Consider the following 15976-nt stretch of genomic DNA (forward strand, 5'->3'; position numbering starts at 1 on the left):
TATACTCTTCTAAGTTTGTATGTACTTACTCATTTCGAACCGGCAAAGCTTTCGGTTCACTTCACTTTGCTCTTCGGAACGCAAATAATTTTAGAGAAAAAAATGTTGCAAAATTAAAAGTATAATAACAACAACAGCAGGCAATAAACATCGCTTTGACAAAATGCTTTTGATGCTTTTGTCGCTTCAGCGAGTGATTTCTAAGCAACGCAATAGCGATTCATGGTTACAGCCTTCACGAAGGCATTATTACAATTTTGATTAAAAAATTATTATTCTTTCATTTAAGTGACTATTTTCCCTGGAATAAAAATTCTCTCAACAGAAATTCAAGACTTTGTCATCGCTTCAGTAAATCATTAAATGATGAGTCTGGGAACATGATGCAGCTGAAACCAATTGTGTATGGAAACATTCCGCAGGCTTTTATATTTTATTAAAAAAAGTTTTTATTTGTTGTTGTAGAAGTCCAAATAATTTTTAGTAATACTGATGAAATGACCGTCGCGGTTGGTTATGATTTCGGTTCCGTTGGAAATGGTTGTGTTTGTTGTCCGTGGATACGTCTTAGAAGGTCCATCCGTTGAGTCCAATATTCGATGACTCGTTCGAGCATTTCGACTGGTAACTGGCGAATGACACGCGTAATGTTTTGCTCCTAGGTCTGCATGGATACAGGATTTTCAGCATAGACTTTAGACTTTCCATATTCTCACAGTAAAAAGGCTAACGGTATGATACCACCCGATCTTGGTGGCCAATCGACCGGTCCAAACCTTGAAATTATCTGCAGACCGAAGTGTACTTCCAATAAATCCATTGATTGATGCGCTGTGTGGGATGTGGTTTTTTCTCGATGAAATGGCAACTCTTGAATCTCTCCAGGTCGCTCTTCGTCCCAAATGCGGCAATTTTTTTGTTTGTTTACATATCAATTGAACCTGAAATAGGCCTCATCGCTGAACAGAATTTGGCTCGAAAGCGTCTGATCTTTTTGGAACTTTAGGCGAAGCGATGTCGCTTGGGAAAGTCGATCGGATTCAGTTCTTGCACAAGCTGTATTTTGTACGCTTTCAATTGAAGATCTCGATTTAATCTGCGCCAATAATGAATGCTGGGTCTCAAGATGGATGATGGTGCTGCGAATAGTGCGGTCAGTATACCGATTATGTTGACCATAAGTTGAGCGAAGCGCGCGGAAAACATTCGTTATAGAACGTGAATTTTCGTAATAAAGTTGAATAATTTGTAAACTTTGTTCAGACGTAAGTCTCTTCATGATGAAATGCCAAACAATACTGAACAAAAATAACATGACAGCTTGACACGACTCACGCGCGATCTGTCAAAAAAAAAGGCTATTGAAAAAGTAACTCTACTTGGATCACCCGATAATTACTGAACTCAATACCGTTTTTCATATTCGAACGTGCATTTAATGAGAACAGATCTCTTAAGATAGTGAAGATATTACTTTTGATTTGAATAGAAAGAGTTTGCAATTATATCAGCTACTAAAGAGAACGTGTATAATAAAACGTGTTTTATAGAAAATTAACGGTTTATTTTACGATCAAAGAATGTTTCGGTACAATTCGGAAGGAAGAGAGTGATAAAAAACTTGAATAGATTGAGAAAAAAACTCAAACAAATAAAATAAAGAGGAGAAAGAACGAAAAAATTCAAAGAAGAAGCAAAGACAGAAAGGGCTTAATACCAAAGTATTTCAAAATAACAAAGTTTTTACCCGTGCTAAGCAAAAGCAACGCTTTTCTTAAAAACTTCAGTCCAACTTACACCAACTGCCAACATCTGAACACGAAAGTGAAATAAAATTGCAAAAGTTGGAAACGAAAGTAGAAGAATAAATCCCAAAATAGAGATGATAAAAAGTTTCGAGCGAAACCCCTAAGGAAAGAGACAAACAACACACGAAACGCAGCGCATTCGTGGGCGTAAAGCCACTGAGAACACAAACCAGAAGCAAATAGAAGAAAATAAAAATGAAATAAATGGCGGCGGCAAGTGCGTGGGGGGTGTAAGTTGGAGGATGAGGAGAGTGAGGTGAGAACGTAGCAAGTGTCGCTTGGCTTGATCGTAAAGCAGGATTTAAAGGATACCATAAAATAAATCGACTCCATCCTCAGCATATTTGGGGATAACGCCAGCACAAACAACAATAACAACAACGGCACAAGCACCACCGTAAGTGAATGTGAGTGTTTCCATAAAAATGCTTTTTAGCTTTTGCTTTCCGTTAACGTCGGCGCGCTTGTGTTCGTCGTGTGTGCATTCGTATTGTTTGCACGAATTTATTTGCAATTTCATTGTGTCCAATAATAAAAGCAAACGCCAAGGCGCACATAATAAGAAGATTTCATGTGAAAATGTGCGGCTAAATGAAAAGATATTGGCCAAAAAGCGATTTTCATAAACCACTCAATGCGCATTTAAAGTAAACGAAAGGATAAGCCGTCTGCTCACCAGCTTGGCAAGCTCACCGACCGAGCAGGACGAACGCCAGCAAGGACAGTGGATATATGGTCGTGTGCGGTGAACTCATAAACTCAATCGCATAAGTAAGTAAGTGGCCAACAATATTTGTACGAGTCTGCCGGAGGAGGAGACTGTCGTCGTCGAGGCAGAGCCAATACTTTGCGGGTAATAATGCAGTTGATAGCCGATAACGCTTGCCGAAAGCTGATGACAATTTCATTCGCTATTATAGCTTTGAGGAAGATTGATTGTTGGCATGAAAAGCGGTTCTGCTACGAGGCTACTCGAGGCCGAAGGAAAAAATTGCGGTAAATCAGAAACAAATTGAAAAATGGAAAAGATGAGTCGATAAGTGCTGGCAATCAGTGTTGCGGCCATACTTGGGAATTAAATTGAATTTTGATTGCAGAGCACATTGGCCAATAGCGCTTGCCGCACAGCGTTGCAAAAGCTATGCATTTTTTATACAGTTATTATAGTTGTGGGCAATATAGTGTTTGCTGTCGGCGTCGCTTATGAACAATTTCATATTTGCTTTGTAAACTAATCAAAATTTCATTTGTGTCAATCTTTTGCCGCTGTTCGTTGTTGTTTGTTGTTTGCTGTTATGGCCATCGTTCGATAGTGCCACTTGCCGCAGTTGTTGCCACATAGGCATTGCCTTGTTGTTGTTGTTCGACCACTTGCTCTTTGTGGTTGCAATCGCGAAACTGTCATTGCATTTGTCATATGCTCTTCAAAATGCCATTTTCATCGTGTGGTTTTTGTTGGTTTGCTGGTTTTCGCGTTTGCGTTCGCGCATTTTATTGAAAATTGCTAATTGAATTTGAATTTGAATGGATTTTTGATGTTTTGTGCGCGGCGCCAGCGAATATTTGTGTAGTCACATGCGATTCTCACTATGTCATATATATTTGATATAATTTTGGGAAAGCGAGAGCTGGGCGGGTCTAGCAAGAGGAACCAACATCATTGCAATTCTTTGATAGTCTTTCATGCAAATCTTTTTCGTTTAACTTTATTCATGTTTAAGATTTTGTCTCGAGAATTCAAGGAGTGTTTCATAAAGAGTTTAGTTCCTTAGACCCACAGCGAACTAGAAATTCCTACCAATATTTTAGGTATGCTTTAGATATTTTTGGCCGAATTTAGGCCGAATACTGTATCTCATGACAGTCATAGACCTAATTCTGCTGACGACAAAAACATCATACAGCCCTATAAAATCATCAAATTATCAGATAGAAAGAGAGAGAGACAAGACTGTCAACGTCCCATATGGATCTACTAAACACATTCTGTTGATGCTTTGGCTGTCAGGAGCGCTAAACACCTATATACTTTGGAAAAAGAACTTCAATGAGAGCAGATCGTTGTTATATTTGTCCGATTTAGAACTATGTTGCTGTTTTGCTTTCTCCAAAACTCAAATGTATGTTAAAATGAATTAGCCATTAGACGATTGAGATTATACAATTAATTTCTGAAAGAGCCCACCACCGACTCTCGTCACTTAGAAGCTGATTTGAAAATGAATGTGAAAGAGATTTTGAAGATTGTATGTTTTTTAGAAGTTCTGGTAGGCTTGAATAATACTTAATAGAACTGATACATGTTTTTGAAATACACAAAGTTTCTTAATAAAAAATTAATAAGAATCATACTCAATCATTAAAGCATGATTTTAAGAACATATATTTCTACTTAAGTAAAAAGGTGAATTTCTAAGCGATAACCAAGGCCACTTCAACACTTCTGACTTTTAGGCTGGAAAACTATTAGCACTCATTGTTAGCTGCAGAGCAATGTTGAGTCAGAAAACACAACAACAACAAAGGAATAAATGCCAAACGAGCAGCGAGAACATAAATCAACAAAGCAAACGGCAAATTGGCAAATCTGAAGCGAATAATAAATGAAGTTGAAGTTCATGAAAAGGCAATAATGCGGCTAATGCCTTTGTGGCAGGACACACCATGGTCACAACATAAATTCAGAGGGTGAAAGGCATTAAGCGCGCCCAGATACACACACACAGACACACACGCACACCACGGCGCGTCAGGGCATATGCGCGCTCGCTGGCAAATAAAGGAAGTGAAATAGCGCGAAATTGCAGCAGATAACCGAAAAAATAGCAGAGGGTGAAAATGATATCCGTCCGTTTGCAAGTAGATGCATGAATAGGCCGAAGGGAAGCGCGCGCAAATAACAAACGAGTGCTGAAAAAATCAACAACAACAACAAACACCATTATTTAGGGAAGTGTTTTGATTTGATGTTCTACATTGGGTGTATGGTTGTTGTTGTTGCTGTTGCTGTTATTGCCGCTGATGATGCGGTTTAATGGCGGTTAAGGGAATATTATGAACCTGTTGGGCTACACATCAAATGAGCCAGCAGATTGCCTTTGCAACAACGCACAAACGAAGTGCGAAGATGCCAAATGTCAAGGTTGTTCGTACAGCGGCTAAGCCACATGCAGTCACACACACACATTTATATACAAATGTAGCTGGTGAAATTGCCATCGAAGCAGTTGTTATTGTTGTCGTTATACCCGAGGGTGTTTGATGGCAAAATATGCTTTTGTGGCAGACAGCAACTTAAATAAAAGCAAACACTGTTATAAGTAATACAACAACAACAACATGAAAAAGTGTTGTTGTTAGTTGCTGGGTGCTCATTGTTGTCATCTTTTCTTTATGTTGCAACATTAATTGTGCATTATGAAAATGTGTTATTAAACACCTGTTATTATTATTATGTTGTATAATTTACGGATTGCACTTGTATTCGTTTTGGGGGGAATAAATATTTATTTGTTTGTTTACGCAGTTGAAATTGAAGGCCAGGTTTCGCAGGACAATTTCTTTTTTATTTCTAAAGCATTCCTAAAAAACAAAAAAAAATATTTTTAGATCATTTGTTGTTTGTAACGATTGGTATTAATTTTTTAATGGTCCACAATTGTGCCTCTCGACTTGAATTTATTCGGGTCTAAAAAAATACCTTTTAAAATTAAAAAAAAAATCAAATTATTATTTCAGGTTATGTAACAAGGATTCATTCTCCTCTAACCTCAAAGTTCTTCTCTAATTAATCTTTATCGATTGATATTGAAAGCGACAAGAGAACTGCATTAGGGGCACTCAATAAAAGTTATGATTCGAATTCTAAATCTTTAACAACGTTAACTGGCAGAGAAAACTTTATTTGAAATATAAGAACGCACGCAAACAAAAAGTGATATGAGCCAGCATTTCGATTAATCTCAGTGTTCAGTGTTTGTGGCATAATGCATTTGACCTGATTTGCTGAGACAAAGATACCCACTTATTTATGTCTTGCTCTGCCGTTATTCGGGTCGTTCCACCGCTTTAATGTGTTTTGCATGCTCATCATTTCATAATTTATTCATGAAGGGATGAATGCATGTCGCTGGAAGGGCGGAATTCCGCGTCAAAACAAAATTTATAAAACGCCAACGAACAATACAAAAAAGTCAACATTTCACAACAACAACAAAAACGTGACAGCAAAAGCTAGAGTGAAAAGAACACACCCTGAAATGTGAATTTGGCCTTCCAGCAGGCAAAAGGGGCGCGAGGCAGTGAGCATGAAAATTTAAACGCCTGATTTTTAACGCCTCTTTAGCTTTCAACGCCTCCACCTTGGCTGGTGGTTGCGCGCAAGCGACGTGCGCTTAGCGCTGGCAATTTCAACGGCGGCCGCACGCCATAAAGTAGGCAATGATTTGCCTATTTGCAACACACATACACTCACATGCATATAAATAAAATTTCTCTGTGGCAGCGCAGCGGATGGGCTGCATAAGCATAATAAAGTGTGCCAGGAAGTGTGAAAGAATCGCAAGCATGTTGTGGCAAACAAACCCAAAATGCTCCTAAATGCATGCTATGCAAAGTGTAAATGCCTTTGATTTTTATTTGTTTACAAGCGTTTGCCAGGTCGCTTGCGTGAGTGTGTGTGTTTGAGTGGGAGTGAACTTAATTTAATAAATTAAAAGTAAATGAAAAGGCAGACCACCAACACGCACAGCTACAAATTACATACAATAAAAGTCAGACAGACACACACACACACATACAAACTCATGCTATTCGAAGCCATTCGACACGCTCGTAAAAGAATACATAATAAACAAGTCAAGGTCGCAGTAAAGTCAGTTTTCGACCAGCCAAACTTTTGTGGCACCTTTAAATGCGGCAAACAAGAATTATATCTCTACATGAAATTTAAACGAGAGGCTAAAATTAAAAAAAAATTATGCATATTGAGATTTGAGTTCATTTTTTCATACGAGTAAGTTAAATGAATAATTTTCTTAATTTTTGCCTTTCATTGTATGTTTTATATATGAAAGCAACACAACACATATAAGCTCAGAAAGTGCAGAACGTTTCCTTTTCATTAATAAATAAACACATTTCGACATACAAGCACACACATACACATATAAGTGTCTAATATGCTTCGTTACCCCCGAAATACCAGCTCGTCTAGCTTTTGCGGCAAACAGGCGTGCTTCACACATGAAGACAGATGGAACGACATGGCCTCGACAAAACAATAAAATCCTCCAGAGACCAAACATCAGCGCTACAAGCAAAGTCACTTTGCACTCGCAAATCCAAAGACTATTTTTGGTGCCCACTTTCTGGCATTTGACATCCAATGGTTGCTGTTGCGAATTCGCACAGTTGTTTTTGTTGTAGTAAGGGAACTGTTAAAGACATTTGTTGGCGCACTCAGCCAAGGTTTACTTTGACTTTGACTTCAGCACATTCTTTTAACTCGAGTCATTTATTTTTGACTTTCAACTTTTTACTTTCGACTGTCGTAGGTTTGACAAAAAGGATAATCGTAGAACTTGTCCAAGTTGTCAACAAAAGTGATATAGATGCCGCTTCCGGTGAAGTTCGCGGAAGTGAGCGTATAGTATACATATGTATATATATATTTGCGTTGTCATACAATATCGTGTGGACTAATAAGAGCGAATAGAATTAAGCTGTTTACATGTTAAAATCTCTTTTGTGAAAGTTCAGCGACTTTAAAAAGAAAAGGATTGACGATCGAAGATTTCACATAAAAATTTTGAAGTTTCAGCTATTTAAGACACATACTCTATACTATAGGATACTACTCTAGCAGTTTCAAACAAATTTAACATTCTTCTGTTATTTTGTGCGACGTCACACTGCAACTACACATACTTACTTCCTATATATCACAATTTGAATTCTCGTCGACATATTTATAATCCACTTCGATTCGATTATAAAAAATACATTTCAGTGTAGATTAAGTACCGAAAGTTTGAGGAAATAAATGAAAAAAAAAACAAGTAAGGAAGGGCTAAGTTCGGGTGTAACCGAACATTTTATACTCTCGCAATTTATTTAGTTAACTTTATTTATATTATATACTACACTTTTTGACCCACATATTCGTCATATATATGGTATAAAGATTTTTAGAATGGGGCTGCCACACTATTAACATAGTATTTGTGCAAAGTTCTGCACCGATATCTTCACTAGTACTTACTTTATATATTGTAATGTAAACGATTCAGATTGTCTTCAAAGTTCTGGTATATAGGAAGTAGGCGTGGTTGTGAAGCGATTTGGCCTATTTTCACAACATATCATTGGGATGTAAGGAAACTATTACAAACCAAGTTTCATTGAAATCGGTCGAGTAGTTCCTGAGATATGGTTTTTGATCCATAAGTGGGCGACGCCACGCCCATTTTCCATTTTGTAAAAAAATCTGCGTGCAGCATCCATCTGCCATTTCTTATGTGAAATTTAGTGTTTCTGACGTTTTTCGTCAATGAGTTAACCCACTTTTAGTATTTTTCAACCTAACTTTTGTATGGGAGCTGGGCGTGGTTATGATCCGATTTCTTTCATTTTTGGACTGTATTAGGAAGTGACTAAAAAAAACGACTGCAGAAAGTTTGGTTTATATAGCTTTACTGGTTTGCGAGATATGTATAAAAAAGCGGGGCCACGCCCACTTCCCCAAAAAAATTACATCCAAATATGTCCCTTCATAGCGCGATCCTTCATACCAAATTTTATTTCCATAGCTTTATTTATGGCTTAGTTATGGCACTCTATGTGCTTTCGGTTTTCGCCATTTTGTGGGCGTGGCAGTGGTCCGATTTTGCTCATTTTCGAAAGCAACCTTCCTATGGTGCCAAGTTTCATCAAGATATCTTAATTTTTACTCTAGTTACAGCCTGCACAGACGGACGGACGGACATTCGGATTCGAACTCCATTCTTCACCCTGATCACTTTGGTATATATAACCCTATATCTAACTCGTTTAGTTTTGGGTGTTACAAACAACCGTTATGTGAACAAAACTATAATACTCTCTTTAGCAACATTTATTGCGAGAGTATAACAATAATGAATAATGAAAAAAGAAACCGGAAGCTTACATGCTTTATATAGATAATAAAATACAATTCTTGTGTTTATCACTCTGTGAAGCACTGGTATATTTCAACGCTTTCAATTATGCTGAAAACTAACTAATCAGTAGGCTGGTTTAAATAAAAGTATTCACGTGCCGAATTATAAATTTTATTATATTACAGTGGCTAGTTTTATATTTTGTGACAGAATTCTGTTATGGTTAGTGTACATCAAAGTTCCACCCATATGATATGATATGAAAGAATAGAAAACTAATATGGCGGACAGTGTTTTTAAAACTTCATCGGTATCGCTTGAATCTCGTTATTCGGGTGTTTTCGGGGTCGCTGATTACGAATCCGGTGTCGGTTTTTCAAAATTCAATTCGGACTCACCGACTCCAAACCCATGAGACACACATAGTATGACCTCCAGGTCATGACAAAGATTTTTTTGTGGCTGTGTAATCACGGAGAATATGAGAATTTGTTGCATAATTTTAATTTTAGCTCCACTGTTCTTGGCAAAAAAGAATTAAATTAAATGAATTACACAAAAACAATTATTCCCGCATTTCTTATCACCCTTTGATCGTACTTTCGCATATTTTTAGAGTTTTCTGTGAGTTATATGGAAATAAACCCGACACACCCCGAAGCTTTATACACATTATAAGTTTAAAATTTCTTAGCGAAAGCTAATTTTTATATTTCACAAACTTATTTATATGTTATACGTATATATATTGAATCTTTATTAATGTGATTACTTAAATTGACTACGCAGTAGCGCATATTCTTCTATAAATTTTCGACTCATTAGTGAGGTTTTCTCGTTCTGTCCCATGAATCGGAGTTCACAAGATTGGATATGCAAATAACGAACATGCGACATAAAAACATGACAGACCTACATGTCTATTGACATTAGGCATAGCATTGGTCATCCACAACCACCAAAAAATACGGTTTCTTAATTCCTCGTAAGGTTAAGCAGTATTAGTTCCATTATATTCTAGGAACTATTATTCTAGGATTAGGCATATTTCCCCGACTTTGATTCTTGCGAATTACGGTAGTATGACATGTTCGGCTACATCCGAATCTAGGTCTACCTTATAAGGTAGTAAGTTTATATTTAACACAATTCTTGCAAAACAAAAACCACGGAAAAACGTTTCTAATCTTTGCCAACAACCATACGGGCATTTGCGTGAATTATATACAAGTGTATATATTTCTTAGAAGACGCCAGAGAGTATGATTTAGCTTCAAGAGTTCTTGTATAAATAATGTGCGTTTATAGTCGAGTGACTAGTCCAAAACAAGCAATCGAGCTGAACATTCTGTGTATAAAAATGTTGGTTAACACTGCGTTATTGTTGCTCCTCTTGGGCACCGTCTCGACGTACATACTGAACGAGGAATCCAATACGAGACCTCTACCTTCCAATTGTGTGGAGACAGTGCGCTTTGCAGGTTCAGAGGGCAAAAGCGGCATTTACCAAATACGCTTACCATTAAAAGGTTGGGAGGAACGACCCTTCTACGTTTACTGTTTACTCGATGGCAGCGGTGGTGACCCCTGGATGTTGGTGCAGCGTAGGCAAGACAGAGAAGTGAACTTCTATCGCAACTGGAATGATTACAAGAAACCTGGAAACAAGTTTCTTTATTGGTCTGGACAAACTGCATGCGCTTACACACGCGCAACTTAATGAGCTACAATTCGAATTGCGTGATTTCTACGATACCGTTAAGTACACCAACTATGACACTTTCGCTGTGGGCGATGGGAGCGAAAAATACGAATTGAATATTTTGGGAAAGTATTCTGGAAGTGCAGGTGATTCCTTTCTCTACCACAGTGGACAAAAGTTCAGTACATACGATCAGGACAATGACAGTTGGACCGGAAATTGTGCGAAGGATTACAAAGGTGCTTGGTGGTTCAACTCATGCCACTACAGGTAAAATTCAATTCCCAAGTTTTCTAAAGTATTTCGCCTAAATATTATTGTCTTCTTTAGTAACCTAAATGGCGAGTATCTTCTAGGCGCTCACAAAGCGGAAGGAAGAGGTGTCAGTTGGGAGTCATGGCATGGCCCTTATTATTCGTTGAAATATGCGCACATGGCTATAAGGCCAAGAGATAGTGCGGACGTACGGGTGCAAAGAGCTTGACAGGATAAATGAAGACTAATACAAAAGAGCTACAACATTCTGTTTAACATTCAACAGAGATTAAATCAATTAATTAATATGCAAATAAACAATTCGCAGTTCATTTATGACTACCCAAGAGGGAAATATTTATTCAGGACTTATTTGTTTTTATGCAGATCTGAGAGTATTCTAGAAATAAATAACAAAATCAAATGCATAATCGTGTTTTACTTTCGAACTATTCGTGGGTTGCATATAACTTTCTCTCTATCTCTCTGTCTCTCTCTCTTTCGTAATTATCAAAATAATCTGTATTGGAAGAAGTATGTTGAGAAACCCTTAAAGAAGTTATCTAAATATTAAACATTGGAAAATTGTTTAATTCACTATTTTACGGACCCTATTAACATTACGTCCCATAGAAATATTTTCACTTCTGTGCGGATTTCTGTTCCCCTACAGTGACTTCAACATCAACATGCATACTGCCATGCAAATGTACTATGTAATATGAACATATCTCTCTCCATGTAAAGGATTGTCTCAATTTTAACGGCACTTACATGGATATATAGGATATATATAAGTAGTTGTGGCAGTGTTTGCTGGGGTGGTAGCCATGTTTTGCGAAGTTTAAGAAGTGGAGCGAAGGTAACTGTGATTGTTGAGTTGTTGCTTGCCCCGGCAGTCAGCGCGCCTCTGCTCTGCTTGCTTGTTTCCTTGGTTGTGTGCTTCGAAGCCTTCGAAGGTTTACAAATGGTTGCCCCACCCGTGTGCGTGGCGACTAGCAGTGTTTATTCAAAATATTGATTGAGCGACGACTCCAAGTGGTTGGGTTTATGGTTATCATGTGGTTAGGCGTATGCGCTTGCAATCATCTCAGTGTGTGTGCCGATGTGTGTGTGGGTGTGTTTGTGCAAACTATGTCGCTACAAGTGCGGTGATTATTTATTGTAAAATATGTTGCGGTAGTTGCTGTTGTTGGTCATGTTGAAGCCGGTAATTGATCTTGATTAAAGTTATGTTTTCTCAGCTTGTTCAACAATTTGCGTTGTGCAGCACACACATACACATGTGCTTGTGCGTGTGTGTGTTGCAGTCATTTATGTACATATGTTAGATATATGATTTTGTATATGATTATTGCGCTCATGTCAGATATTCCGCAACCTACTAATTCAACTGTCTACTCAGTGAAATTGAATTTGATTTGAATTTTGGGTGCAATTATTGACTTTTTTTTCATTTCAGGTTTGGTTTCAAAACCGTCGTGCCAAGTGGAAGAAGCGCAAGAAGACCACAAATGTCTTCCGCACACCGGGCGCGTTGCTGCCATCACATGGACTGCCGCCATTCGGCGCCAACATAACCAACATTGCCATGGGCGAGGGCCTCTGCGGCACCGGCATGTTCGGCGGCGATCGCTGGGGCGTGGGCGTGAATCCAATGACTGCAGGTGCACTGTGCTTTCAACTAGCTAGTAGTAGAATAGAGGAGTCTCATTCTTCTTTAGTAATGCGCAAATTTATATTATATGCTAATGACTGCTTCTCTTAATCAATCTAACTGAAGTACTAACCGTCTGTTTTCATCTTTTATTCTTTTCTTCTTCTTCTTCTCTGCTGTTTACACTTTAACAACAATATTCATCTATTGAATACTAATCCTACACAAATATTACGGTGATAAATCAAAGGTTTTGGTCAACTAAATCAATCTTCGCCGCTTTCGTCTACAATAAATAGTGGTCTTAATTCGGGTATTAACATTGGTTCCGCAATGGGTGCTGGCGGCTATCAGCATTATGGACTAAACGCTTTAGGTATGTGGAAATGATTACTGAAAATTTAACAAATTTCAACTAAATCTTGTAAAATAACATTAAGTAAAGGGTGTTCTTTTCGAATCGACTCGACAGTTTAGTTTATTTTTTATAATACATATATAGTGTATTATATCCGAGTTAGCTAGTTTTATTCAAGTGTATCTATTGCTAATTGTATGTGTACGGAATCAATTCGAGAGTGCAGGAATGCCCTTTCGCAAGGCCACAAATTTTCCATTCACCCTTTTAATCACTTTTAATAAACTTATCACAACGAAAAGTAAATAAATGAATAAATAAATGTAAATATTATTAGCGATGACGCAAAGTAGTCAATTGCAGCGTACTATGTTGTTGTATGCGGATCAAAACAGTTTTTTTTTTTTAATTTTATTTCTTCACTTTTTCATTTTTTTTTTTCAAATTAACAAATTTGACAAATCTTTTATAAGTTCACCAGTTTTCTCGAGAATTGCTTAGACACGACTTTTACGCATTTTGATTTGCTCCAAAAATCGATGAAAAAAACAATACCAACAACAAACCTATACCTTTTGCCGCCAGCCATGACTTCGTTTATGTGCCTTTATAATTAACAGTTAGCTGTTGACAAAACCGGAGCGAAAAGGAAAAAATCCAGTGAAAAATCACTGAAAACTGGAAGTATGCAAACAAAGTCCACTGACAATGGCGGATCGGCTATGGCTATAGGTGACAATGGCCCACAAGCACTTACGCACACACACACTCGCGCACATTAGTGAGTGAATGTGAAATCATTATTTGGTGGCTATTTATTGACTTTCGCATTCCCGCGCTAATTGAAAATTTGGAGACGAATTCATGATTTTCCTACGCCTGCAGCGTATTTTCTTTTAAATTATAATACATATGTACATGTGTATGTTTTATTTGTTTGTATGTTTCGAGAAGTGTTGTGGTGCGTGAAAAATTCCATGCTTGCTTGAGTGATTTACGTTTAACCCTTTTGTTCGAATTTCAGGTGATTCGATGATGTATCAGCACACGGTTGGTGGCGTAAGCTGCGGCGCCAGCGGCTCGCCTACCACGACCACGCCTCCGAATATCAATTCGTGCTCATCGGTAACACCGCCACTGTCGAACCAGCCGAACGCGGGGCCAAACGACATGAACGGCGACCAAATGGTGAGTACAACAGATGGTGACTTTGTATGCTTAGGAGAATATGGTGAGTTTTAGTCGAGATTTGACAAAATGTCCTTCTCGGGTGCATGCACAGGATAAACGCCGTAAAAGCATCCGCAGGATACTTTTTATTACACGGTTTATGAATCGACTAAACTCACCTATTTCACCATGGACTTTTTTTCAATTTCAACTCACGTGCTCTCAACTTTTCACAGGGTGGTCCACCACATCATCAGCAGCAGCCACCAACGCCGCAACAGCAACAACAACAGCAGCAGCAACAAGCCCACCAACAGAGTCATCACCATCAACAACCACCACCACAGCAACAACAACAACAGCAGCAACAGCAACAACAACAACAGTCGCAGACACAACATCAAGAGCATACGGCAAATAATGGTGGCTCCCATATGGTGGCACATTGTCACCAATCGATGCAATCGCCAACAGATGGCGGCAACGTTGGCGAAGAGGATGTTTGGCGAGGACACAGTATAGCCGCGCTGCGACGACGCGCCTCCGAATTGAATGCAACATCGGCGATTCCATCGTATTTGCATCACGCGGCCGCCGCACACAACAATTACGAACACCATAACTCGGTCTACTGAAATTTGTTGAAAAGCTTTGAAAGCTTTTCGGATTACGGTTTTCCCAGTTGTGGGAATCATGAGTTCTAGCAGGTGACCAAAGCGGATGCTGATGGTGGAATGGCGCAAGGATGGTGATATTAAGCAATCACTAAGGAGCATGACGGACAAAGCATAAAGAAACGGTATTGCAAACACCAGTTTGACAGCCACTGGACGCAGCAGAGGAACAGTGGCGGCGAGTGCTTTGCTGAAATTATTATTTTTTGTTTTGTTGAATAGTTTTCACAGAGACTAGCAAAGAATCGAACGAAGTATACGTAAAAAGTGAACTGCAGCATAATAATGCAAACTTTAGAATTAAGGCTTACAAATAAAAAAAAAAAACTTGTGTGCACTGCATACTGATTTCAATTGTTTGTATGTAAGTATCATGAGAGAATATACATACATACATGCATCTAAGTTGAAGTTGTAAAAAGGTGGATATATGTAGTAATATGTAGGAATAATGAGTACTGTACAACATTCCAAGTGTTTTTATTTATCGATGACAACCATATTGATTCAGCCTGATGAATGCAGAAAAATTAAACAAATAATTTCCTACAAATGCCGTTAAGTAAATATAAATATATATGTAACTCATATACAGTGACCGAAAAATTAGATTCGATTTTTATTCAAACATTTACAATTATATGAAAGCTTTTCAAAGCCAATTAGTTAGTTAGGAATATATGGAAATTTATTTTATCATTCCACGTTGCAGTCAACATTACGCCAGTGTAAATTTTTGAGTCACTGTATTTGAGCTGCAAATTCTTCCGATTTTTAGCTTATAAATCTGTTACAAACGCAATTATTAAATGTAGTGTATATAAAAAATTTCCGTTTTGTTTAAAAGTGTCATACTGTACTTAAGCAAATATACATACATACATGCATACATACATATATGTATGTACTTAACGAATTAATAACGCAATTAAAGACTATAATATGTAAAAGAACAAATGTATACGAAATGCAATGAAAGCAGTGAACGAGTAATTATAAATTATCTAATTAAAGTTAAACTTAGCAACTATATTTACATATAACTATTAAATATATATACATACTTATATGTATACATACATACATATATACATACATGTTTCCAAATAAGTTATTATATAATTAGCTGATAAGTAAATGTTAATTCAATTTAAATGAAATAAAAAAAAACCCAATAAAACCGCGTCTGATAAGAGTTATACAAACCTAC

General features: G+C 37.7%; 1 protein-coding gene across 8 annotated transcripts in view; it reads left to right on the forward strand.

Annotated features, from left to right (window-relative positions):
• The window catches only part of LOC105221479 (homeobox protein orthopedia), a 43491-nt gene extending 27747 nt beyond the window's left edge, over positions 1 to 15744 (forward strand). For 5 of the 8 annotated variants that reach the window (XM_054233729.1, XM_054233730.1, XM_054233731.1 and 2 more), the window contains 4 exons: positions 12370 to 12574; positions 12815 to 12940; positions 13947 to 14110; positions 14329 to 15744. In XM_054233729.1, coding sequence (XP_054089704.1) covers positions 12370 to 12574; positions 12815 to 12940; positions 13947 to 14110; positions 14329 to 14727 — 894 coding nt within the window. In that variant the 3' untranslated portion in view covers positions 14728 to 15744. The remainder of the gene's footprint in view (positions 1 to 12369; positions 12575 to 12814; positions 12941 to 13946; positions 14111 to 14328) is intronic. The other 3 variants (XM_054233732.1, XM_054233733.1, XM_054233734.1) reach the window with 1 other exon arrangement.
• Positions 15745 to 15976: the final 232 nt, after the last annotated feature.

Source organism: Zeugodacus cucurbitae, chromosome 6 (assembly GCF_028554725.1).
Source record: "Zeugodacus cucurbitae isolate PBARC_wt_2022May chromosome 6, idZeuCucr1.2, whole genome shotgun sequence".
NCBI classification, from domain to species: Eukaryota; Metazoa; Arthropoda; class Insecta; order Diptera; family Tephritidae; genus Zeugodacus; species Zeugodacus cucurbitae.